Source organism: Cupressus sempervirens, chromosome 3 (genome assembly GCF_028749045.1).
Source record: "Cupressus sempervirens isolate cs-2001-9-10 chromosome 3, ASM2874904v1, whole genome shotgun sequence".
Taxonomy (NCBI): domain Eukaryota; kingdom Viridiplantae; phylum Streptophyta; class Pinopsida; order Cupressales; family Cupressaceae; genus Cupressus; species Cupressus sempervirens.
Window position 1 is genome coordinate 51,108,008 of NC_143120.1, and position 27,874 is coordinate 51,135,881.

At 36.9% G+C, this 27,874-nt stretch overlaps 1 protein-coding gene across 28 annotated transcripts in view; it reads right to left on the minus strand.

The window, feature by feature from the left end:
* Positions 1–27,242, minus strand: part of LOC149564738 (MADS-box transcription factor 29-like) — a 258,597-nt gene extending 231,355 nt beyond the window's left edge. For 11 of the 28 annotated variants that reach the window (XR_016361914.1, XR_016361917.1, XR_016361916.1 and 8 more), the window contains exons 1-2: positions 26,745–27,224; positions 26,431–26,503 (exon numbers count right to left, since the gene is read on the minus strand). Coding sequence is in view for 16 of the 28 variants with exons in the window: in XM_089818310.1 (XP_089674436.1) it covers positions 26,431–26,503; positions 26,745–26,926 (255 nt within the window). In the remaining 12 variants the exon portion in view is untranslated. Of the gene's footprint in view, positions 1–26,430; positions 26,504–26,744 lie in introns of all 28 variants that reach the window. The other 17 variants (XR_016361922.1, XM_089818319.1, XM_089818318.1 and 14 more) reach the window with 7 other exon arrangements.
* Positions 27,243–27,874: the final 632 nt, after the last annotated feature.

A 27,874-nucleotide genomic window follows, 5' to 3' on the forward strand; every position in this document is an offset into this window, starting at 1 on the left:
AAGAACATAAAATATAAAAGAATAATAGATTATATAGATTCCAATGCAGATAATCTCATTATCATGTGTTAGGCATAAGGCCTACTTGGTTGTATCCATTTATAACTTAAACACAATCATTGAGAATAAAATCTTAAAAGCTTAAATTCATACAACCAAACTTATATTATCTCTCTTCTACTATCCAGATCACTACTTACTCTCATCCTAAATATCAAATATATAGTCATCAAGACCACAAGTCAGCCTGATAGGTGCATTTATTATAAAATATAGGTCATGCTCTAAAGAAGAAATTAGAGACCAAATAAGTAAGTCAATTTTTATCTACACACACTATGTTAAGTCCACACATTGCCAAAGAAAATGTCTCCAAGGTTGTCGAAAGCCTTGAAATTACATGAACCTCACAGAAACCAATTACATGTTTCTTGATATTCCAAGAAATGAATAAACATTGAGAAAAGAGAAAGATATATTTTCAAAATGATGGAATTAAGTTCTGCGAACATATGAGGATGACCCACAATAGGTTGACATTAACAATTTAACTATGAAAAAAGAAAAAACTCAAAAAAAAAGGAATTCTCAACAAACATATGATTTGTATAGGAAAATGAAATATCCCTGGCTGATGTAGGATTGCCAAAGAACCCAAGATGATTCGACATCAGACATCTAAAGTAAATAAGGATTGATGTCCACATCAGGAAGCCCTGAATAATCATAAAGATTCAACTCGGATTGAGTTATCCAAGAAGTATACTCATTTGGTTTATTATACAACTAAACTAAGTATTCTTTGTAATCTTTTCCTCTTGTACTTTTTCTTACTTTGGTATCCAAAATTTTGTCCATTCACTCTGTCTTCTTCTTAGGATAATTTTGTTTATCTGTTGTCTCTTCATCTCATTCAAAATACTCATAGATGTATGAAATGTTTAATATAAGTGAGATATCAATGTCCTTAGGCAATTCAAATTTAAATATATTTCCACTGTCATGTTTCCTAAAGACCTAACAAGGTATTAAAAAATGCATATTTAGCTTTCTATATGTACCAATTGGAATTAAGTTTTTCTTTAGGTATACTATTGCTTAATCTCCAGCCTCAAATTGTTTATGTCTTCTCTTCTTAACTTCTCTCTCCTTCTGTTCATCATTACTAATTTCCAGGTTACTTTTTACTTCATGAATTCTTCAATATAAAGTCTACAAATCCCTCAATTTCAAGACTCCTCCTTAATTCCACATTCAAGTTCCTCGATTCTACAGTACCTCTAGGATTCATACTATTCACTATCTCAAAGGCTGTCTCCTTAGTGCTTATTTTCATTATATAATTATTATATACAAATTATACTTGTGCCAAAATTAATTCCCAATTAGAAGGTTTATCTCCAATCAAACATCTCAACAATTTACACAAATTTCTATTTACATCTTCAATTTATCCATCTAACAATGGATGAAATGTAGAACTAAACTTAAGCCAATATAAAAATTCTTTCAAATTCTTCTCCAAAAGTAACAAATAAAATCAGTATCTTTGCTTGAAATAAGTGTCTTAGGTAATCCATGTAATCTCACAATTTCTATGAAAAATAGATCTACTGTGTGTACTACATGGGATGTTTTCTTAGAAGGTATGAAAATCGATCACCTGCCATAAGAACAAAATTATTGCCACTATGAGATCCAGGTAATCCAAGAAAAAACCATATTAATGTCTTCTCAAGGTTTACTAGGAATGGGTAAAGGTGTATACAATCCCACATTCTGACTAGTTCCCTTAGCTACTTGACAAATTCTATAACTCATGATCATCTTCTAAACATCTCGTGCAGGAGCACCCACAAAAAATGGGGAATCATCAAGGTCCTAAGAACACCTAGAATAGGTTAGATCAATCAATGAGGCATCTAGACCAATTTGTAAGACTTAGTTCCAAGATTGGCACAATTATAAGACTGTGGTCAACTATGGTCAAACCTGGTCAAAGGAACTAGAATCTTAGGATTTTGATTTATTTCATGTTTTAACATGTTTATGATCTATTTGGGTCATTTATACTAAGTTTTATTAGTTATACTTGTAAGTTTGCAAAATTTGCACAATATGCAAAAATTGCTAAAAAAGTTGTCAAGCAACTTTAGCAACTTTTTGTAAAATATTGCAAAAACTTACCCAACTGCTCAACAAATTCAAAATGTTATTATAACCATTGGAAGGCCTATAATAATCGCTTTCAGGTAGGTGATAGGCAATAATAATGTACTTTCACTTTTCAAATCAATAAAAATACCTTGTTTTAGTGCAATCTATTTGTTGGCCTACGTTGTACAGATTTGTACAAACTCATCTGGTGTTAAAACTTAAATTTTTTGATAGGTGGATGAAATATATTTACAATTCATATGTTTTGATGTCTCCATCTATCTCCTAACTCAAGTTATCCTTATTTTTGCACAAGTTGGTTTAGAAAGTTGTTAACCTAGGGTTTTCAAGCATAACCAGGGATTTCACAATGAAAATCTAATGACCTCTAGTGAAACCCTAGTGTTCAACACGTATGTAAAGATGCAAATGGTTTTAGGTTTGTACTTGTAAGGATCTATGAGTTATTTGATGCCCTAGGCATGAAAGACACATGTGCATACTAGGAAAAGGATGCAACATCTCCCACAACTTCAACCAGACTTGGCATCAAGGCTTGAAATCAGGTTTGTGACTTTTATAGGGTTGCCCCCACATGTTCCCATCATTGGTTTGTAGTGTGGAGTCTTCGATGATTTACTTCCTTTGTAAATGGAGGCCTAATAACCCTAACTACCAAGGTGAGAAATTGAACAAAATCCCATTTGATAAGTAGGAGATAATTCCATAGCAAGTTAAATTTGATATTGCTATCAAAATCTAACTATGCAATTTTGAATCAAACTCATTGAACAAAAGTGCATTTGTTTGTGTCATAAAACCTTGGTGCCTTATTATGTTTTGTAAATCCCAAAAGGGTGTCCAAAACTATAATTTGTTCCTAGGGTTGTGTGGAGATATTTGCTTTTAAGGCATATTTTCATCAAAAGGGGCTACTAGCCTTTTTGAGTGGCTTAACAAAGAAACTATTTGCTAGAAGTTACATATTTAGTTTTAAATCATTGGATCATTCCATTTATGACCTAAATAGACCACTTCCATGAGTATGAGTCTCCCTTGGTCATTTCATGAAGTTTAGGGTTGTTTTACCGAATTGGGTTGATTTGTGCATTGTGAGCAACTTGTGATAAGTTGTCTTGTTTGTAGGGTTTCGTAGTGATTAGGTTTTTCCTTGTTTGTATGAGTGGTTGTGATAACCTAATATCATCCTTGAAGCACTTGTGATTGGTGCTTGCACATTTGATCATCATTCCAAGGCACTTGGTTGAAAGGACTTCAGTGAAGAGGATTTTTGGACTAGTTGATCATCAATTAATTAATCCCACTAGGCTCCATTACATCAAGTGGTATTAGAGCCATGGATCTTACTAAAGAAGATGAAGAAATCCCTACAAGGGTAACAAATATGAATTAGAAAAGTTGATGAGAGAACAAAGGGCAACTAATGTTGCTCCTGCAAAGAGTTTGAGAGAACTTGAAGGTAAGGTGGACAAACAAAAAGGGACACAATCTAATGAAGAGGACTAGAATACTAAGGCTGGAGACCTTGAGGAAGATAGTGAAGTGCCTCTTGAACAAAGACCTCTTTTGAACGATCTCAAATCCACAGAGTAAAGAACCATTGAGGGGAAGTTGGAATTACCAACTTTAAATGGCAAAATGAATGTTGATGTGGCATTGGATTGGATAGAAGCCCTAACTAGTTTCTTCGAGTGTGAAGACATTCTAAAGAAGCAGAGGGTAAACATGACAAAGTCCAAGTTGAAGGGAGTAACCCTAACTTTGTGGAACTTCATCCAAATAGAGAGGGTGAAGAAAGGAAGAAGCATGATTTCTTCTTGGGATAGAATGGTGGCACTGGTCAGGGAGACATATGTGCCTAAAGACTATGTGGTACAACTCCATAGAAGAAGAAATTTTTTGAAACAAATGGATCAAGATGTTAGTTCCTATACATAGGAGTTCTTGAAGTTGTCTATAAAAACCAACACAGTAGAGGATGAGACAGAAAAACTAGCAAGGTATATGAATGGCCTTAAGTTACCCATCTAAGAGGAACCCAACCTTCACACCTCCACTTTAGTAAATAAGTGCTATCAACTAGCCCTTGAAGTGGAAGAAAAATAGAAGAGGAGGCAAGATCAAAATGAAGGCAAAGAGAACAATAAGAACTGCAAGCCCAAGAACAATTCTTGGAACAAGGGGCAAAATAGTGGAAACAAACCTACTAATTAGAACAAAGATCAGGGAGGGCAAAGTTCTAAAGGGAACTATAGAGGAGGAAAGTCTTTTAGAGGCAAAGGAAGAGGCAATGGCCTTCTCACATGCTACAACTACAGTCAAGTTGGACATCATCTAGGAAAGTTCCTTGAGAAGATGAATAACAATCAAGGGGAAAGAAGAGCACAAATTGTGGAGGAAGAGAAAATTGACTATAGAGATCTTGAACCTAAGGAAGGAGCATGTCTAATGATGAGGCAAGCATTTTTGCAAATCCCTCACACCCAAGAGCCACCCTAAAGGAATAATCTCTTCAGGACAAGGATCAAGTGCCAAGGCAAGATATGTAGATTTTTGATTGATTCAAGATCAACTAAAAATATTGTTTCTTCTGAAATTGTAGAAAAACTCAAACTACCTAAGAAACCGCACCCCTTTCCACGTCATGTTTCTTGGCTAACAAAGGGTCAACAAACCTTAGTGACAGAATAAGCATGGGTAGAATTTTCTTTGGCAGATTTCAAGGATAAAGCACTTTGTGATGTTGTAAAATGGATGCATCTCAGATACTCCTAGGAAGACCCTGGCAATATGATGTTGATGCCATCCATCATTGCAAGAAGAATACCTATTCTATAACTAGAAATTGTGTAACTTTCACTATGAAACCCATGTTTGATCCTAAAGTAGAGCCTACTATTGTAACCATAAGGGAGAAAGAAATGATTAAAGCCTTGAAGGAACATGATTCCCAAGGTTTTTTATTGGTCTCTAAGCTAAAGGAAAGCATATCTTCCAAGGAAAAAGATCATATTCCCCAAGAGATACAAGTCCTGCTGCACCAGTATAGTCATTTTACTGCTACTGACCTGCCCACAAGCCTCTCTCTCATTAGATATATTAGTCATCAAATTGACTTGAAGCCTGGCTCTTCTCTACCTAACAAGGAACCCTATAAAATGACCCCAACTCAACATCCAAAAATAGCCAAGAAAGTAAATGATTTATTGGAAAAAGGCCTAATACAAAGAAGCCTAAGTCCTTGTGTTGTTCCATTTGTTCTTGCTCCCAAAAAGGATGGAAAATGGAGGTTGTATACTAATAGTAGGGATATCAAGAAGATTACCATAAGGTATAAATTCCCCATGTCCAGAATTGAGGGTGTATAGGATCAATAGGATCAACAAGGACCTTGCTATTTCACCAAGATAGACTTGAAGTCTAGATACCGTTAGATCAGAATAAAGCCAAGCGATGAATGGAAGAAAACATTCAAACTATTGAAGGTTTGTTTGAACAGTTAGTGATGCCCTTTGGGTTAAGCAATTCCCCTAGTACTTTTATGAAGCTTATGAATGAGTTATTCATTGATTTTATTGGAAAATTTGTTGTTATTTACCTTGATGACATATTAATATTCAATCATAGCAAGGATGAGTATCTTGTGTAATGGGCACCCTTAGATGTCCCAAAAAAACTAAACCAAATTGCTGAAAGGAATTATGTCAAACAGTTTGCATTCAACTTATTATTTCTCCGTTTAATGTTTTAAACCCCTTATAACTCTGAAAATCAAACGTTTATTTGTTTGTTGTGTTTCGTGCATGGAATTGGTATCATACAACATAAACAAGAAAGAAACTACAATGATATGCAAAGTGGAAATGAACTGCTGCTAATAAAATGTTATTTTCAGAATATAAAACCAAATACATGGCAGATTTATCAACTCACTAATTACTTCAGCAGTATTGACATAATACTCCAACCCATGCTTTTGAACTTTCTGCTACAGTACGTTGTCCTTCAATCAGTCCAATACCTTCATAATACCATTCCCTCAAAGCGGCATAAGTGTCAGACAAGTAGTGAAGAAGATATGAGCAAAATACCAAATCTGCCTGTAGCCGGAAATGCAACTAAACTGCCTGATAATGAAGCCAATAACAAAGAATTCCAAAGGCCAAACCCCAAAGGAATGACGTCTAGAATGTTACAAGAGAGGATAGACGTCCTCAAATGCCAAGAATGGAGCTGCAAGTCACACACCAATTTCTTCTCATATTCAACCTGCCTAATGAAGCCACAAATGCTTCCTTTTATTCTATTTCCAAGGGTCCGCTCAACTCATATGGGCAATGTGGGATAAAAGATGTGTAATATATAAAACATATATTAAAATACACCTTATGTCTCCCTTGGGTACACATCACCATAAAATAAATATTAAAGTAACACTTTAATATTTTACAATTAAATTAGACGTTACTTTAATAAAACTTCAGGCATTAAAATGTATTAGCAATCGGACTCCGAATAATGCGAGTGATAGCTCATCGAAAAGCTCTCACCGAGGAGTATCGAATCCAATCACCAAAATTGACCTGCACTGTGTCCTGCCGACTTACTAAAAATAGTAAGTATGCCTAAAACTGAGTAAATCAACTTCGTTTTGGCCCAAACTGGAAATGTCTAGGCCAAAACACTCCAGGGTCCCATTAAACCCTTCGTTAGCCCTCGGGACCATGTAGAACAAGGCTAACGCACACACACTTGGTCAACTGCTAAAATGGGGACATTACATCTTGATCATGTGGAACAGGTATTAAGAAGGCTTCATCAGCACAAGTTGGTGATCAACTTGGAAAAGTGCATGTTTATGAAGAAGGAACTTGTGCTCCCAGGTTTTGCAATCTCGCAAGGTACCCTCAAGATGGACACTGAGAAGGTTGAAGCAATCATCAGCTGGCCTCTACTAAAGAACCAAGGTGATATAAGAAGCTTCCATGGTCTTGCCACCTTCTATAGAAAGCTTATCAAAAACTTCAGTGATGCATGTGCACCAATGCTTGACACCATTAAAGGAGGTAGGAAGACAATTTTTTCTTGGACAAAGGAAGCCAATGATGCATTTTAGTACTTGAAAAATAGAGTCTCTCAATACCCAATCTTAGTTCAACCTGATTTCAACAAGGCTTCCATTGTGGAGACAAATGCAATTAATTTGGCCATAGGTGCAGCCCTAAGTCTATAGAAAGTTTATCAAAAACTTCAGCCATGCATGCGCACCAATGCTTGACACCATTAAAGGAGACAAGAAGCCAAAATTTTCTTGGAAAAAGGATGCTAATGATGCATTTCAGTACTTGAAAAATAGAGTCTCTCAATACCCAATCTTGGTTCTACCTAATTTCAATAAGGTTTTCATTGTGGAGACAGATGTAATTAATTTGGCTATAGGTGCAGCCCTAAGACAGGAAGGTAAGGTAGTTGCTTTCTTCTTTGAGAAATTAAATGATGTTAAGATGAAGTTCTCAACTTATGACTTGGAACTTTATCCATGGTTCAAGCCCTCAATAAATGAAGGCACTATTTAATCCCAAAAGAGTTTATAGTATAGAATGACAACCATGCATTGAGTTTCTTCAATTATTAGGAAAAGCTATCTCTCAAACATATGAAATGGATGAAGCAGTTGCAGTCTTACACTTTCAACATCAAACACAAGAAAGGTGTGGCAAACAAGGTTATTGATGCCCTTAGTAGGCGGGTTAGTCTAGTTGAGGAGGTACAACTTCAAAGTGTGGGAATTGATCCCTCAAGCATGTATATGCTGATGATCCTGATTTTGCAGAGATCTTTCAAGTTTGCACAGAGATGGTTGGAAGATACCATACTGATTTTTTTGAATACCTTATTTAGAATGGACTCTTATTCTAAGAAGCTCAACTATGCATTCCCAAATGCTCAATAAGGACAAATATCATAAGCAAGTCCAACATTGTAGTGGTCTAGGAGAACACTTTGGCATTGACAAGACAATAGACATGGTGAAAAGAAGTTATTACTGGCCAAGAATGAACAATGAGGTAAAGAAGTTCATAGAAACTTGTACCATCTATCAGCAAGACAAAGGTGTTTCAACAAATCAAGGGTGATATCAACCCTTACAAATTCCCACAAGACCATGGGAATCTATCTCAATGGATTTTCTCATGGGGCTACCTAGAACAAAGCAAGGTTTTAATAGTATTTTTTGTGGTAGTGGATAGATTTAACAAAATGGTCCATTTTATACCATGTAAAAGCACAAATGATGCTTCTCACATTGCACATTTTTTCTTTAAGGAAGTAGTTAGGATCTATGCTTTACCACAAACTATTGTATGTGACAGGGATGTGAAGTTTCAAGGCCACTATTGGAGAACACTCTTCAAGAAGCTTGGTTCTAACTTAACCTATAGCTCTGCCTACCATCCATAAACTGATGGGCAGATTGAGGTGGTGAATAGATCCTTAGGCAATCTCCTAAGATGCCTAACCAAACAATATGCTCAAATTTTGGATCTACTCTTGCCTCAAGATAAGTTTGCATTTAATAATTCTATAAATAGGCCAATAGGCAATACACCTTTTGAAACAGTGTATGGCCTTCATCCCAAAGGACAATTGGACCTAGTAGAACTACCATCTGATTTCAAAATCAGTGCTCAAGGAGAAGAATTGGAAGAACTCATTTCAAAAGTGCAGAATGAAGTAAAAGAAGTATTACAAAGATCAACACTAAAACAAAAGGAACATGCAAACAATAAAATAAAGGAAATCCACTTCAAAGTTGGAGACAAGGTTTGGGCATTCTTGAGAAAAGAGAGGTTGCCTAAGGGTAGATATTCCATACTTCAGATGAAGAAAGTAGGACTATGCAGTATACTCAACAAGATGGGTGAAAATAAATATGAGATCTCTCTTCCCCCTAACTTGCAAATTTCTCCAGTCTTGAATGTTGCAGACCTCACCCCATACAAAGGCATAGTAGATTAAACAAGTGAACAAGGTCAGCGAGCAGATATCAATTATGAAGACTATGTAACTAATCTCCCTCAAAGTAAACCAATGGAGTTAGAAGAAATTTTAGACACCAAGTTGTTGAAGCAGACAAGAACCAAGAAGTACATGCAGTATTTAGTCAAGTGGAAAGGGCTCCCCATTATTGATGCAACTTGGATGATAGAAGACCAAATCAAACATGACACTTCTGTGGAGCAATTACCCTCAAGTAGGAACTTGAGTTTAAAAAGTCAAGGGGAGTATGGTGTAAAAGCACCCACAATAAATGGTGAATCATCAATATCCTAAGAACACTCGGAATACGTTAGATCAATCAATAAGGTATCTAAACCAATTTGTAAGACCTAGTTCCAAGATTGCCACAATTATAAATCATTGGTCAACTATGGTCAAACATGGTCAAAGGGCCTAGAATCTTATGATTTTGATTTATTTCATGTTCTAACATGTTTAAGAGCTATTTGGTTCATTTGGACTAAGTTTTATTAGTTCTACTTGTAGGTTTGCAAAAATTCCACAAAATGCAAAAATTGCTAAAAAAAGTTGTCAAGCAACTTTAGCAACTTTTTGCAAAATGTTGCAAAAAATTTCCCAACAGCTCAACAAACTCAAAATTTTGTTGTGACTATTGGAAGGCATCTATTAAGCCCTTTCAGGCAGGTGATAGGCAATAATGATGTACTGTTACTTTTGAAATCAATAAACATACCCTATTTTAGTGCAATTTTCCTACTCTCCTATGTTGTACGGATTTGTATGGACTTATCTGTGTTGAAACATACATTTTTGGATAGGTGGATGAAATAGGTTTATAATTCATCTAGTTTGAAGTCTCCATCTATCTCCTAAGTAAAGATATCCTTATTTTTGCACAAATTGGTTTAGAAAGTTGTTAACCTAGGGTTTTCAAGCATATCCAAAGATTTCACCATGGGAATCTAATGGCCTCTGCTGAAATCCTAGTGTTCAACATGTATGTTAAGATGCAAGTGGTTTTAGGTTTGAACTTGCAGGGATCTATGAATTATTTAATACCCTAGGCATGCAAGATCCATGTTCATGCTAGGAAAAGGAAAAGATCTATGGGTTTTAGGTTTGCTAGGCATGCAAGACCCATGTGCATGCTAGGAAAAGGATGCAACATCTCCCACAACTTCAACCAGACTTGGCATCAAGGCTTGAAATCAAGTTTGTGACTTTTCTAGAGTTTCTCTCACATGTTGCCATCATTTGTTTGCAGGATGGAGTCTTAGAGCATGTACTTCCTTTGTAAATGGAGGCTTAATAGCCCTAAGTGCCTAGGTGACAAATTGAACAAAAGCCCATTTGTTTGTGCCATAAAACCTTCATGCCTTAGTATGTTTTGTAAGTCCCAAAAGGGTGTCTAAAACTGAAAAATTTTCCTTAGGTTGTGTGGAGATATTTCCTTTTAAGTCAGATTTTCATCAAAAAGGGCTACTAGCATTTTTGAAAGGCTTAACAAAGAAACTATATGCTAAAGGTTGCATAGTTGGCTTTTAATCATTGGATCATCCCATTTATGACCTAAATAGACCATTTCCATGAGTATGAGTCTCCCCTGGTCATTTCATGAAGTTTATGTTACAAATGTAAATGGCGGAAAATTTGAATGAATTAATCAGAGATCAAACTGATCTATATATACAAAGAGGAGAGTCAAATAGAATAGAAATATTCTATTCTAGACTATACTAAATATTAGAAACATTCTAATATTTACAGAGATATAATAAGATACAATAGTGAGCATTAAAAGGAAACATGAAGGTTATTTTAATACCCCCCCTTAATGCTCAATCTATTTACTACACCAATAGATCCCCTGAATTTAACAAACTTGTCAGGACCAAGGGGTTTAGTGAAAATATCTGCTGATTGCTCTGAGGTAGGAACATAGCGTAACTGAATAGATCCATCTTCTACTAATTGTCGCATGTAATGGCAATGAAGCTCGATGTGCTCAGTTCGTTTATGAAACACTAGGTTCTTGGCAAGTTTGAGTACGCCCTGATTGTCTGAAAACAAAGAAGTCGGACCTACTTGAGGAATATGCATATCTACAAGCATCTGCCGAAGCCAAACTGCTTCACAAGCTGCCTTGACAGCTCCTCTATATTCTGCTTCTGTAGAGGAGAGTGCATATGCCTGTTGCTTCTTACTGGTCCAAGTAACTGCTGCAGATCCGATACTAAACACATAGCCAGAAGTAGATTTCCTATCATCAACTGAGCCGGCCCAATCGGAATCAGTGAATCCACTGAGCTGAGGAGTAGTACTCCTTGTGTAAAGAAGACTCCTTGTGTAAAGAAGACCATAATCTAAAGTACCATGTACATAGCGTAACACACGTTTCGCTGCAATCCAATGATCAGTCTTGGGGTTTGTCATGAACCGTGCAATGTAGCTGACTGCAAAACTGAGATCAGGTCTAGTAGTAGTAAGGTAGATGAGACTACCTACTAGCTGCCTGAAGAGTGTTTCATCTACAGGAGGAGAAACAGATTGTGCGGACAATTTCAGACCAGTCTCCATAGGAGTGGAGGCAGATTTGCAATCCTGCATTCGAAACCTATCTAGCAAACTTCTGGCATACTTGGACTGAGACAAAAAAATGCTGTTGTCAGTCTGCCAAACCTCAATACCTAAACAATAATGAAGCAATCCAAGATCTGTCATATCAAAAGTTCTGCATAGATCCTGTTTGATTTCTGAAATCAAATGTTCTGAATTTCCAGTAATGATCAAATCATCCACATAGACAACAAGAAAAAGAATATCATTACCAGAGTGTTTAATATATAGATTACTGTCTGACGGACTACGCTGAAATCCTTGAGTAACCAAGTAATGATCAATCTTTATGTACCAAGCCCTAGGGGCCTGTTTAAGACCATAGAGGGCCTTCTGGAGTCTACATACTTTGTGTTTTGAACCAGCAACCTTAAAACCTGGGGGCTGCGTCATGTAGACTTCTTCCTGTAATTCACCATTGAAAAAGGCGCTCTTCACATCCATCTGATGAACTTTCCAACCATACTGAGCTGCAATTGCAAGAAGAATGCGAATATTGCTCATTTTGGCTGTCGGTGCAAATGTCTCCTCATAATCAATGCCTTCGCGCTGGGTGAATCCTCGAGCAATAAGTCTAGCTTTGTATTTGTCCAAGGTACCATCTGCATGGTACTTGACCTTATAGACCCATTTACAGCTAATGGGTTTCTTCCTAGGAGGAAGATCTGAAAGAACCCAAGTGTGGTTCTTTTGAAGACTCTGAAGCTCAAAATCCATTGCTTGTTCCCATTCTGGAATTCCTTTGGCCTCTGCATATATCTGGGGCTCAGGGATACTGTGGATGTTGGCCATAAGATCTATATTAACTGTGTTGTGCTAAAGGCTCTTATTTCTTGAGGTTCTACCCTCAATGAGTTCATCAGGACGAAGATCACTAAGCGTTTGAGCCCACCATTTTGGCCGAAGAGTCGAGGAGCTAATATCAGATGCTGTCGGAATAGCTGGAGGAGAAGCAGGAGCAGGAGTTGTATTATCTGGAAGTGACTAAGGTGGTGTATCAGTAGCATCAGATGACTCATATAAAATAGAAGAACCTAAGTCAGAGATTGCTGAAGACTGAATCTCGGAATGTGGTGGGGAGTCAGAGAGCGGAAATGGTCCAAATTCCTCATCAAACACAACATCACGACTGAAGATTAAACGATCAGTATTTACATCAATCAGTTTGTAGGCCTTATGTGTGTGACTGTATCCTGTAAACATAAGTTTCTGGCTTTTGGAATCCAACTTAGTGCGTTTGGCATCAGGAATCCATACATATGCCAAAGAGCCAAAAACTTTCAAATGGTTGATCCTAGGTTTGCGACCAGACCAGGCTTCCTCAGGAGTCTTATGATTAACTGCAAGGGTGGGTGACCGGTTAAGAAGGTAGACAGCTGTGGATACTGCTTTTGCCCAATATTTTCTGGGAACATTTCTATGTTCTAGCATAGCCCTAGCCATTTCTGTGATGGTACGGTTTCGACGATCTATAACACCATTTTGCTGAGGGGTGTGAGGTGTGGTGAACTGACGTCTAATGCCATGAGTAGTACGTGAACTGACGTCTAATGCCATGAGTAGTACAGAAGGCAGAGAAAGCAGAAGAACAGAATTCCCCCCCATTATTAGTCCAAAGAGTACGGATGGAGGAACCAGACTCTTTTTCTACTAGAGCTTTAAACTGCTGAAATACAAGAAAGGCATCTGATTTTTGCTTAAGAAAATATACCCACATTTTGCGACTGAAATCATCCACAAAGAGTAAAAAATACTTGTTCCCAGTAATAGAAGACGTATTCACAGGACCACATACATCAGCATGGACTAGCTGGAGTACTCTGTATGCCCGCCATGTTTCACCATTCTTAAATGGTGTCCTATGTTGCTTCCCTGCTTGGCAAGCTCCGCAAACGTGATGGTTCTGGGTCTGAATATTAGGTAGGCCATGGACTAAATTATCTCAAGCAAGTTGTGCTAGATATTGAATGTTCAGATGATCGTATCGCTGATGCCAGAGACTGCTGAGAGCGGATGATTCGGCGATGAAGGCATGCTTAAGGGAATCGCCTGAATCTACAAGCCTATAAATACCATGATCCTCAAGACCGGAAGCAAGGGTAGTGCGATAAGCACAATCAATAATTGAACACTTATTTCCGTTGAAAACGACATCCAACTGAGGGGAGTGCTTTATAATCTAACTAACAGACAGAAGATTATGTTTCATGCCAGGAACATAACATACATTGAGAAACATGAGTTTTCTTCCTCCAGTCTGAATCTGAACATTGCCCTTGCCGACAATATTGTATTCTTCACCACCTCCAAAGATTACTGAGTCAAAATAGGGAGTGAATTCAACAAACCAATCACGCCTATGAGTGAAATGTCGGGAGGCACCAAAATTGATGTACCAGGCAGAAGATTTCACATGATTTGCAGGTATGCTGGCCATAAAGGCATGGTAGATAGATTCTTTCTGCTCTGAGTGTTGGGTAGCATTGGCGTACTGTTTGAGTCCGACTTCTGATGCTGCTGATACAGATGCTTATAATATGTGAATATTTCAAATGGCACAAACTTCGAGGTGAGAAAATGAAAGACCCAGAAAAATTGGAGTACCCAGAAAAGAGCTCGAAAAACCCAAAAATAAAGTGTTGTCGGAATTCGGATCCGCTGGCTCGAAAATTGAGGCACAAAAAACGAGGCACCCACAAAAATCTGATGAAGACCCATTTGAGATTTCAAAAAACCCACCAAGAATATGTGATCAGAAAATTTTTGGAGGTCAAAAAACTAGGGTTTCGAGCAAAAACCTAGTCGGCAGCTTCGAAGGTCAGATTTGCAGGAAAAATGGTAGATATAGGCAGATTTTGGAACAAGTGGATTTGAGATAGACGGATCCAGGCAGATAAGGGCGGATTGAACACGTTTTCACTCACAAAATGCCGAGTTGCAAAAAAACAGCGAGTTGCAGAAAAACGACGGTAGAACCCCGCGATTTGTAGAAGATCAAACGTGAGCCAAAGAAACCTGCGATTTAAAAAACGTGAACTCGGGATTTGCAGAATGAATTTTAGATTTCTCAGAACAGAAACCCTAGACGGGTTGTAGAGAAAATGGCAGAAATAATTTCGAAATTTAGAGCAGATAATTTCGAAAGAAATTATAAACTATTCAAAACCATTTGAAGCAATAGCTCTGATACCATGTTACAAATGTAAATGGCGGAAAATTTGAATGAATTAATCAGAGATCAAACTGATCTATATATACAAAGAGGAGAGTCGAATAGAATAGAAACATTCTATTCTAGACTATACTAAATATTAGAAACATTCTAATATTTACAGAGATATAATAAGATACAATAGTGAGCATTAAAAGGAAACATGAAGGTTATTTTAATAGTTTAGAGTTGTTTTACCAAATTGGGTCAATTTGTGCATTTTGAGCAACTTGTGATAAGTTGTCTTGTTTGGAGAGTTCCCTAGTGATTAGGGTTTTCAATTCTTGGATGAGTGGTTTTGATAACCCAATATCATCCTTGAAGCACTTGTGATTGGTGCTTGCACATTTGATCATCATTCTAAGACACTTGGTTGAAAGGACTTTAGTGAAAAGGATTTTTGGACCACTTGATTATTAATTGATCAATCCCACTAGGCTTCATTGCATCAACATCCTTATATAGTAGTGGAATAAAGTATCTCTCTACAATTAAATTTACTATCTTATCAATCCCAAAATGTCATGCTAGTCCACTACTTTGTTTTTGCTTAATGATGTTCTCTGTTATAGATCCTCTTGCTATACATAATAGAATTTTGTTGAATAACATATCTTTTGATGCAAGAGCATCCTAGGTACAAGAGCAATCCTCCATCACCCAAAAATATTTTTATTTCAGTCTTTTCTATTTTGATAAGGACTAGTAGACAAGGTGGTTACTATTTATGGGAACTTGTTTTTTTAATAAGTTTTTCATATGAGTTTGGAATGTTCTCATTTTCTACTGGAAGGTTCATTTTAGAGTTATAAGCCTACCATAAAAATCTCATTGCTCTAGCTTAAGTATTGGAGAAGTTATTATGGATTTTCAGTGGATAAATTTGCAGAAAAATCTTCAAACTCACTGTTGGAGGCCTTAGAGTGCCCGTACGACGTCCAAAAACTCAATGGAAAGTCACTAGCGTGGCTCAAAGCCTGTAGATCAAGAGCTGGCATTTTTGAAAAGTGGTTATAATAGCCAATCAGAGCAACGGTTCGATAGTTATAGCCTTCAAAAGTTGGGCTACCCAAAATATCTAAAATACTTGTCAAAGATGTATTTGGCCAACTCTATATGTATTGTTAGGGCTTGTCAGCCCTAGGTACTAAGTTTCTATGTCTAGAACCTTCCCGAGCGGCATAAAATTACCTATTTAAGAAAGGCTTGAACATTGTCTAAGATAGCTCTAGGTGATTGTTCACAACTTGTCTTGCAGATTATTGTAATGAAGGCGCCCATGTGGGTTAACATATTGTACTTGTGAATTCTATAATTCCGCATTTGTGGCGCAAATAAGAAGTCCATATTTCGTTCTCCATTTGATGTTGTTTCTTTGTTTCTATTATGGTTATGGTATTAAGGGGAGCACCCTCCATCAAGTGGTATTAGAGCTAGAGTTCTTGAGTGTGTGGACAGATCGCCGACTGTGAGGTAGTTCGCACCAGTACCTTGGTTTGGGCTGAGCATGTAGACAAATCGTTGATTGTGAGGAAGTTTGCACTAGGGTTTCAGCAGAAGCACAAAAATGCCTCCATGAAGAGAGTGTGGCAAAAGAGTTGTAGGTGTTACAACTGTGGGTTTCCGAGCCCTCCAAAGACAAATACAAGCATTGGAAGAACAAATGCACAAAGGAATAAATCTTCTTACAAGAGATGAAAGCAAGGATGAGGACAATGTAGAAGAAAATGCCAAAGCAGAGGTAGTTCTAAACCCAGAGGAAAAGAGGCTCTTTAGGGCCATCTCCAAGATTGAAAAAAGACCTAAGTTTGAAGTTCCCACTTTTTTGGGAAATCTTAATCTAGAGGAGCTAATCAATTGGATCAATGAACTAGAAGAGTACTTTGAGTATGAAGATATTCAAGATCCTGATAGGGTCAAATTTGCGAAGACAAAACTAAAGGGACATACGAAGATCTAGTAGTAGGAGGTTCAGTTGGAGCAAAATAGAAAGGGAAAGGACAAAATCACTCAATGGGAATGGATGGTAGCTAAACTGAAGTGACAATTCATTCCCATCAATTATTAGTTTGATCTATTGAAGAAAATGCAAGGGCTAAAGCAAGTAGGAAAATCTGTTCAAGAGTATACCAACGAGTTCTAGTGAGTTCTCATTAGAATCGGCTATGCAGAAGCTAATAAGGAGAAAGTGACTCATTATCTTTATGGGTTAAGGTCAAACATTCAAGGCGAGTTGAATCTAGTTTGAATGAATAGTATTGAGGATACCAATTTTTCCTAAAAGTTGAAGAGAAACTGAGCAAGAAGTTTGACAACAAGAATAGTGGAAGAGGTTGCCGTGGAAGATCTAGCGAACAATCTTATGGAGGCCATAATGATGATTAAAAGAACAAAGATGAGGCTGGAAGTAGCAATCAAAAACAAAGGAGAAACAATTCCAATTGTTTCCATGATTAAAACAACAGAGATCATAAAGGAAGAGGCAAAGGAAAATGATCTGGAAGAGGAGGCTTCCATGGGAAATATTTTCACTGCAAAGAGGAAGGGCATAGAGCATTTGAATGTACCAAAAGTACCAAGAAAAGACAGATTGAAGAACCAATGGCCAAGTCAGAGTTGCACATGTTGATGAAGATGTCAGACCCTCACATTCTGAAGATGTTGAAAGAGGAGAAGTCCTAGTTAACAGAAGAGTCCTGCTAAGTGGTGAGAATTAACCTGATCAAAGAAGGAGCTTGTTTCGCACAAGGTTCAAATGTTAAGATAAGTGTTGTGATGTGATCATTGATGGTGGAAGTACTGAAAATCTAGTATCAAAAATGATGATCACCAAGTTGAAGAGACAGAAACACCTACATCCATACCATATTGCTTGGGTGCAAGATGACCACAAGGTCATGGTCAATGAGCAGTGCTCAATGAAGTTCAAGATTGGAATCTACCAAGATGAGGTACTATGCAATATCATACCTATGGACATATGTCATATGTTGCTAGGTAGGCCATGGCAGTTTGACAGGCATATTGTACATGATAGACTAGGATATAACTACACTCTGACCAAGAGTGGAGTGAAACATAAGTTGAAACTATCGAAGGATAAAGGAAAATAAGGTATGTAGTGCGGACAAAATATGTTTTGTTGATGGATAAGAGTTTCCCAAAGGTATGAAGCGTGAGCATGTGTGTTTTGCTATAATTCCAAAAGATAGTAAAGAGGAAATAGAGGAGGTACCTATAGAAGTTGAAGATATATAGAGAGAGTTTTCTGATATTGTATCAAATAATGCAGCTGATGGATTACCCCCAGTGAGGAAGATCAATCACCAGATGGATTTGGTTCTAGGAGCTAGTTTACCAAACAAGGAAGCACATAGAATGACAACAGCTACTAGTTAAGAGTTGAATAGACAAGTTCATGAGTTGTTGTAGAAGGGGTTGATTCGAGAGAGTCTGAGTCCATGTGTTGTACCAACCGTATTAGCACCAAAAAAGAATGGAGAATGGAGGATGTGCATAGATTCTCGTAATATCAACAAGATCACAATCAACTACATATTTCCATTGCCAAGGATGGATGATATTATGAATTGTTTGAGTGGGGCTAAGTATTTCACGAAGATAGATCTGAAGAGTGGGTACCATCAAATTCATATCAAAGAAGGTGATGAGTGGAAGATTTCTTTCAAGACAAGAGGACTATACAAGTGGTTAGTCGTGCCTTTTGGGTTAACGAATACACCAGGCACTTTCATGCAGCTCATGTATGAGGTACTGAAGGAATTTCTGAGTAAGTTTTTCATTGTTTACCTAGATGATATATTGATCTCTAGTAAGACATTGGAGGAGCATTTGATTCATATTAACAAGGTGTTTGATAAGTTCAGGGAAGAAGAGTTGATGATAAACCTGAAGAAGTGTAGTTTTGTAAAGGAGTTGGTGTACCTGGGATTTGTAGTCTCAGCAGAAGGTTTGAAAATGGACCTAAAGAAAGTGAAGGCTATCCTTGAATGCCTTACTGCAAGGAGTGTGAATGGGGTAAGATATTTTCATGGTTTGGCTAGTTTTTACATAAAGTTCATAAGAGGTTTTAGCAGTATCTGTAGACCCATGATTGAAACAATGAGAGGGGATAGGAAAGAATTTAAGTGAACTGTAGGAGTGAATAAGATTTTTAATTTGTTGAAATAAAAAGTTACTAAGCAACCTATCTTAGCACTCTCTAATTTTAACAAGGTGTTTCAAGTAGACTGTGATGCTAGTGGTACTCCAATAGGAGCTGATTTGAGCCAAGAAGGTAGACTTGTTGCTTATTTCAGTCAGAAATTGAATGATGCAAAAAGAAAATATTTTATTTATAATCAGCTATTGTATGCTATACTTCAAGCATTGAAGAAGTGGAGACACTATCTTCTTCCTAAGGAGTTTGTTTTGTATACTGATCATCAAGATCTTCTTAGAGTGAGGTTGGCACAAACTAAGTTGAAAAGACATGTTGCTCTTTGGTGGAAAGAACTACAAAGAGACAAAGAAGAAGAAGGTAAAATAAAGATCACTAGATGGAGATTGATGGTGATTAAGTTGAAGGCTAAGTTCATTCCTACTAATTATGAACTTGAGTTGTTTAAAAGGTTGCAGAGTCTGAGCAGAAAGATATGATTGTGAAAGATTACATCAAGAAGATCTACAAGCTAACTATTCTATTTGGTCATAAAGAATTGTCAAAGGAAAAGGTAGCTCCATACAGTAATGGTTTGAGATTCAATATTCAGAATGAGGTTGGTATACTGAGTATTTCTTTAGTTGAGGATGCTTATCAGTATGCTCTAAAGGCAGAGGATAAATTGAAGAAGAAAATTTAAAGTAATGCTAGAGGGAAGGAGAAGTAGGATAGCTTGGCACAAGCTAAACCGAGTACAAAAGGTGAACCAAAACCCGTTGATCAGAAGAAAAAAAAAAAAGCAGGTAGAGGTGTGTTTAGAGGTAATTGTTTTAGATGTGGTCAAGAAGGGAATAGATCTTTTGAATTTCCCTATGGTAGGAAAATTATTGTTGTGAATGAGGTTGCAATCCAATAACGTCAACATAAGAAAGGAGAAAGTTTGCTAGCTTGACTAGATTGGTTGGTCAGAGGACACTAGATTCTTATCAAAGGACTAGTTTGTTCGAAACTTGTTATAAGTCTAGTGGTAGAACCTGCAAGGTGGTTGTAGATGGTGGTAGTACTGATAACCTTGTTGCTAAGGAGATGGTTTAGAAACTTGGTTTGAAGAGAGTGAGACACCCTTAACCTTATAGGGTTGGTTGGTTGCAAGGTGAGCATGCTTTGGAAGTGAGAGAGCAATGCCTTGTTGATTTCTAGATTGTGTAGTATAAAGATCAAGTGTTGTGTGATATTGTGGATATGAATAGTTATCATGTGTTGCTTGGTAGACCTCGGAAATATGATTGCAAGGTTGTGCATGATTGTGTCAAAAATGTGTTTACTGTTGAGAAAGGTGGTAGGAAGTTTTCCCTGATTTGTTTGCAAAATGAAGAGCTCATGGAAGAACCTAAGTATTGGCAGCCGAGTTGAGTTGGTAGATTCTAAGAAGGTTGGAGATCAGTATGGAAAGAAGACTTGTAGCACACCAAGGATGGACATGAAGAAGCAAAAGAAGAATAAGGGAAAGAATGTACAAATTAAAGACTTGGAGGATATGTACGTGAAGAAGCAATTTGGGATTTATGTGTTGAATCTTAGAAGATCTTCCTCCAGCTACTGAGAACATCTTTTCGAACTTGGGGTGTCTCATGCAAGAGCATCCTAGGCTTGCTAGCAATTTTGCATGTTTGGAGGGATTTTGTTTTAAAACTGTGGAGCTCAGTAGATACTGGTGTTCGACATACACTATGGAGCTCGGCATGGTCTTGGAGCTCGACATGGTCTGGGAGCTCGGCAATGCTTAGGAACTTGCTAATGCTCAATTTAGTCTTTTTGGACGTTCAATTTGGTCTTGGTTCCTATTGGTGCCAAGTTGTCTGTGAGCCAAATTTTGGCATTTAATTTATGTATGGGTATTTAATTTGTGTTGTAGCTGACTTGTGGCTCAACATATATTTGATGTAAGGGATTTAATTTAGTTTATAATAAATTGGGCCGACTTGTGGCTTAGTTGGCTATAAGGGTTTTTTGTGGAATCTTTAGGTATGATTATAGGCGATCCATCTCGAAGAAGAGGATGTGAATTTTGAAGAGCTACTAGTTGCGGCTTGAAAACCAGAGGATTGCTTGGTGGACCTGAGGGTACAATTGTGGATTCTTCTTAGTGTTCTTATACAGTTGTAGTTCTCGACTAGTGGGGATTGAGATTATAAGTTGGATCTTGCAGGATCTTCCAGAATTGATATTGTAATTGTTGTGTGTATTTGGTCCTAACCCAGAAGGGCTTACAGTCGAGCATATTGCATGTAATAAGTTATATCTATGAATAAAGAGTTATGATTTGGTATTAGATATTGCATTATTATTGCTTTGTTGTGTTGTTTCAATTGCATGGTTATTTGTTGAGGGTTAGGACATCTCCTTTAGGGATTCTCCTACTTTGACTTGCATCATACATATATAGCCATCACGACCACAAGTTGGCATAACAAATATAATTATTAAAAAATATAGGTCATGCCTCAAAGGGAAATCAACGACCACAATTAAAAAATTAACATCTATAGCATCAAAGATAGGTCCACACATGGTCTAAAAAGAGATCCCTAAGGATCTTGAAAGCTTTCATATCACAAAAAATCTCATAGAATCAAATAGCCATACATTACTCTCCATGCCAGGAAATGAATGTGTTATGAGAAAAGAGAAGGGATAACTCCTCAGTGAGGTCAAACAAAGTTCCACAAACACAAGCAGATGACCCATGATAGGTCCTCATCAGGTAACCAACTACGTGGAAAGAAATTACATGAAAAACATAGGACATTCCTCAAATAGAAAATAAGAATAATAAACTAGTAATATTTTTGGTTGATGCAAGATTGCCAAAGAATTGAAGATGCCCCTTGACGCAGCACAAGGCAGGAGAATCCCCAAAGGCGATGTCCTAGCCCCCAGCTATATAACTACACAGTGGAAACACAACAGTAAGAAGCAACAATGCCAGATCTAATACCAAATTACAATAATTTATTCATAAAATATAACTGATTATATGCAATATGCCTAGCTATAAGGCCTTCTAGGTTAGGGCCACAAATACAAACAGCAATTACAAAATCAGTTTTGCAAGATCCAAATTACAAAACCAATCTCAACTACTCCAGATATACAACTAGATAAGAACATCAAGAAGAATCCACACTTGTACCCTCATGTTCACCAAGAGATCCTCTAGTTCCTAAGCCACAACTCTAGCTCTTCAAATTTGCATCTATCCTTCATTCCATCCCAACTCAATGACTAAAAGACTCCACAAGACCCCTACTTATACCAATCTAAGCCACAAGTCAACCTAGAAATTAAAAATTAAATAAAACTTAACACTTGAAGAGCCACAAGTCGGCCTACAACAACAATTAAATGTCCAGAAGCCGATATTCGAGAAAAATCACGATATCTCCTAGCTCCGATTGAATTAGAACTCGTGATTCAAACCGGAAGTAAGACTTTAGGTCCTCTACAACCCCTTAAAGGTGCAAAGGCTGATTCACCAAAGATAAGTGCGCATTCATCCTAAAAGTCAAGCACAGAAAACTATTGTGCAAAACTACCAAAAATTGATACCTTGGGAGAATTGCCATATCTCCCAACTTATGAGGAATTAGAACTTGTGCCTTTTACAAAAGGAATTATTCTAGGCATTCTTCAATCCCTAAGATGGAAATCCTCTCATCCATTGCGCAAAACTAATTACACATCTTGCAACAAACACCCAGAAACCAAAAAACACAGTTCCAGCAACAAGGTACAAATAGCTCAAACTTCAACTCAATCCATCCAATCTCTATGCAATCATGAGGAAAAGTTCCCCAATGTGTCTCCAACACATCGCTAACTATGAAAGTATAACTCCACAAAAATCCAAGCTCAATGCTCCTCAACACTTAACCAAAATTTCTCCAAACATGTAAGATTGCAAGCAAGCCTAGGATGTTGCTGCATCAGACGCACCAAGTTCGAAAAGATGTTCTAGTAACTGGAAGAACATCTTCTAGGATTCAGCACATATATCCCAAACTAGTTCTTCACATACACATCCTCAAAGTCTTCAAATTGTACACTCTTTCCCTTGTTTTTCTTCTTCTTCACATCCACCACAAGTGTGACCCCATAAGTCTGCTTTCCATGTTGATCTCCAAAGCATGCTCACCTTGCAACTAGCCAATCCGATAAGAATAAGCATGTCTTACTCTCTTCAAACCAAGTTTCTGAACCATCTCTTTAGCAACAAGGTTATCAATACTACTACCATCCACAATCACCTTGCAATTTTGCCACCGGACTTAAAACAAGTCCTGAACAAACTAGTTCTCTGACAAGAATCCAATGTCCTCTCACCAATTAGTACTCGCCAAGCTAGCAAACTCTCACCTTGCTCAAGTAGACTATCTTGGACTACAACTTCATTCACAATAGCAGTTGTCCTCCCAATCGAACATTCAATAAATCTATGCCCTTCTTGACCACACTTGAAACAGTTACCTCTGAACCCACCTCCACCTGTCCTTCGTTTCTGTCCAACACATTTTGGTTCACTTTCTGCTTTTGGTTTAGCTTGTGCCGAACTATCCTGCTTCTCCTTCCCTTAGGAACTACCTTGATTCTTCCTCTTTAGCTTCTCCTCTACTCTCAAAGCATACTAATAAGCATCCTCAACTGAAGAAATATTCAGCATACCAACCTCATCCTGAATATTGAATCTCAAACCATTAATGTACCACACTACCTTCTCTTTTGACACTTCTCTATGCCCAAACCGAATAGTCAACTTGTAGAACTCCACGGTATAATCATTCACAGTCATATCCTTTTGTTTCAGATTCTGCAACTTCTTAAACAATTCAAGTTCATAATTAGCAAGAATGAACTTAGCCTTCAACTTAGTCACCATCAACCTCCATCTAGTGATCTTCATTTCACCTTGCTCTTCTCTATCTCTTTGTAGTTCTTTCCATTAAAGAGTAGCATGTCCCTTCAGCTTAGTTTGTGCCAACCTTACTCTGAGTGGATCCTCAATATCCTCAAGTTCAAAGTAGTCTTCCAATTGATGTAGGGAGCTCCCCTTAATACCATAAACTCATAACAGAAACATAGAAATAACATAAAATGCGAGAACAAAATATGGACTTCTTATTTGCACCACAAATGCAAAATTTCAGAATTCATAAGTACAATATGCTAACCCACATGGGCACCTTCATTACAACAATCTACAAGACAAGCTGCCAACTATCACCCAGAGCTGTCTTAGACAATGTTTAGGTCTTTCTTCAATAGGCAGTTTTATGCTGCTGAAGAAGGTATTAGATGCTCAAACTTAATACCTAGGGCTGAAAGACCCTAACAATACACATAGAGTTGGCCAAATACATCTTTGACAAATTATTTTAAAAATTTCGATAGCCCAACTTCTGAAGGCCATAACTCACAAATCATTGCTCCAATTGGCTATTATAACCACTTTTCAGAAATGCCAGCTCCTGATCTACAGGCTTGGAGTGACACAAGCACCCTTTTCGTCAAGTTTATGGACATCATCCGGGCACTCTAAGGCCTCCAACAGTTAGCCTGAAGATTTTCTAGCAAATTGTTCCACCGAAAATCTGCAATAACTTCTTTGATACTTATGCTTGAGCAATGAAATTTTTATGATAGACTTACAACTCTAAAATGAACCTTCCTGTAAAAAATGGGAACATTCTAAGCTCATATGACGGAGTTACTAATGAAAAATGAATTACAATTGCCTTATTCTATAAAATTCTTGACTACTCCGAAAGACTTGTATAATTCAAAATAAACAAAAATAAATTCTAAAATAAATAAGATAAATATATACTAATAAAAATAATTACTAATATTTAATAAATACGAACTTTTGTTATAGATTATCAATTTCATAAGAAAAAATACCGACTCATAATGTATTCCAGTAAACCATGTGCCAAAATAAAACTAAACAATTGATATTATTATTTATAAATAATTAGAAAACATAGAATTTCGCTGCGAGATCATCCAAAACTGTGAATCCATCTTAATTCAGAAAGCTCTCTAAACATTATTTAATGCATGTCTCGTGCGTCCAGGAAACAAAAATTACAAGTGCTATAAAAAGAGAAAGATAATACATACACTTGAATAAGTAAAGTGGGGCATTTGTCCCATTGCCACCATTAAAATCTACTCATTCTAAGCAGGTATGAGGTAGGTACTCTAACTCGAAATGCACCTTACAACAACAGGCATTAGCTAATCATTAGATAAAATGTACCCAATACAAAAAAAAGTTCAAACATATTTTTTGTTTAGATTCACGAAACCATAGTGACTTTTAAAAAAAATATTGTTGTTTTCAATCACAAAATTTAAAAACATCAATGTGTTTTCAATTTTTTTAAATTTAGTCAACAGTACATTTTGTAGGGAAGATAACCGCATCATAACAGCATCCTCTCTGTGAATGGGCAATGTTGGCCTATTGGACTTGACTCGTAATTAATGATGAGGTAACATATTGCAAGCCTTGTGAATGGCGGTGCAAACTTGGTTAAGGCAATGATCACTCCATCTAAACACACTTGCACTGCATGAATACTGTGCCCTCGCATTGCACAAAGATTAGTATAGCGTGTTTTCACCAACACAATTAACAAAGACTTTCTTCACTTCTTCAATGGAATAAGTAGTGCTAACAAGTAAGGGATGTTTGCTATCTTGAAATTATGATTTCCATTGAGATCAACTAAAGTTCTAGTTTGTTCAGCAATATTCATGTTGTTAACTGTAGAAAGTAATGAATCAAGAATATTTAATGAATCAAAAGTTTTCTCTCTAGCAATTTGTTTTATGTTTTTTTTCAATTTAATACTAGAGTTAGAATTTTTTGTTATTTTTAGTTGGAACATAAGTACAAACTTTTTATTTATTTATTTGCAAGTGATTCTAGTGGTTGTAACTACTTATTAATACGAATTATTTTTAAAACTCAAAATATTTCTACCTTAAAAAGTAAACTATAATATAATTTGTCTAATTTATGTTGAAAAGAAAATGATAAGGCAAAAATATGTTTATAGATATCTAAGACATAAAACATAGAAAAAGAGTTATATAGAGCTAAGAAATAAATAAACTGAAAACGTGTCAGAAACATAAATCAAGAATAGACAGTGAGGTGGTTTAAACGTATCACATTTTCCCGCCCGCATAAAATGCTGCCCATTCTAAGCGTAGACGAAGAACTTTCAGGTTTTCTTGAAGGATTCCTGAATGACGGCAGTGCAGGTTTGAAATAGGAATGAGGAAATAGAAATTTAGATTAAGTAAAATAGCAAGGGATGCTTGTATAACGCAAATTTAATAACCGCTTTGATGTAAATTTTATCGATCTGTTTGCAAGCATCTTTAATTTTCAAAAATTTCGCAGCTGAGTAGAAAAATTAAAAGCAATTTATCGTTTGAAGACTACAAAGCAAAGGGAAAAGGGGGAAAGGGGGGATTCCTTACCTGGGCTTCGCGGACTCGTACATTTTCCCGGTGGGCGAGAAAATGATTAGGCCGGCTTCGGCATCGCATATAAGGGAAAGCTCCTTAGCCTTCTTCAACAGTCCGCCCTTGCGTTTGGAGAATGTAACCCTTCGATTAACAGGGTTCTGAATCTTTTTCAGATGCACCTTTCCCCTCGCCATTCTCTTCTCTTCAATTCGTTTGCTGCAGAGCGCAAGAAAGAGGGTTCTCACGAGCTAATGCTCACCACCACTCAAATCACAATGTCAGAGAGAGTACGCACGCTTCGATTATTAAAGCGAACATCGTACTTATAAACCTAGGTAAACAACTCAGACTGGAAACCAGCACATTTTAACACAGAATGTCCTCCTATCATTAATTGCCGTTTTCTGACGTTAATCTCGTGCTTGCCTGTTATATGTGACAGTTCTTGGCATAACCTATTCAACCTATTCAACGAAAAGTACATGAGCAATTGGGTGGGCTCATTATCATCCTACACAAGAAATGAACGGAGCTACTTAAGTTTGCTTAAGTTGTCTTATTGTCCCATAAGCGCGGATGTTAAAATTTTATTTATCTATCTATCTATCTTGCTTTGCCTTACCAAATGATGTGCCCATGATGTTAACATGCCAACCAGGCTGCAAGGACTCGACGGGTACTAGCCCAAATACCAATTGTGCAATTGTATTATTTTGTACGAAAGAGAAAAGTGGGTTGGATAGCACCTCGTGGAAAATATGAACTTCAAAATTGACACTCGCTCAAGTCGCATTCAACAATTTTATCAGTTATTGTTGCCTTTTTTAATATGAAAATTTTGGATTTAATTGTATAAGATTTATTTATTATGGGTCTTTTGGATTGTATTATATGATCCATCATGGTGATAAAGGAGATCAAAAGGCGAAAAAAAATTAGATTACACACCTTAAGAGGTGGAATAAGAAGAGAAATTAAAGAAGGTAGGCGAGAGGAAGGAGGAAACATGGAGCACTTGTTGGATTGTGTAATTTCCCCTTAAATGAAATGTAAAAGCATAAGGGAGGATTTTTAAAAAAAATCGATTGATAAATAGGGTTAGGTAAAATTCTAGAAATCATTTATGTTTATATAGTTTTAGA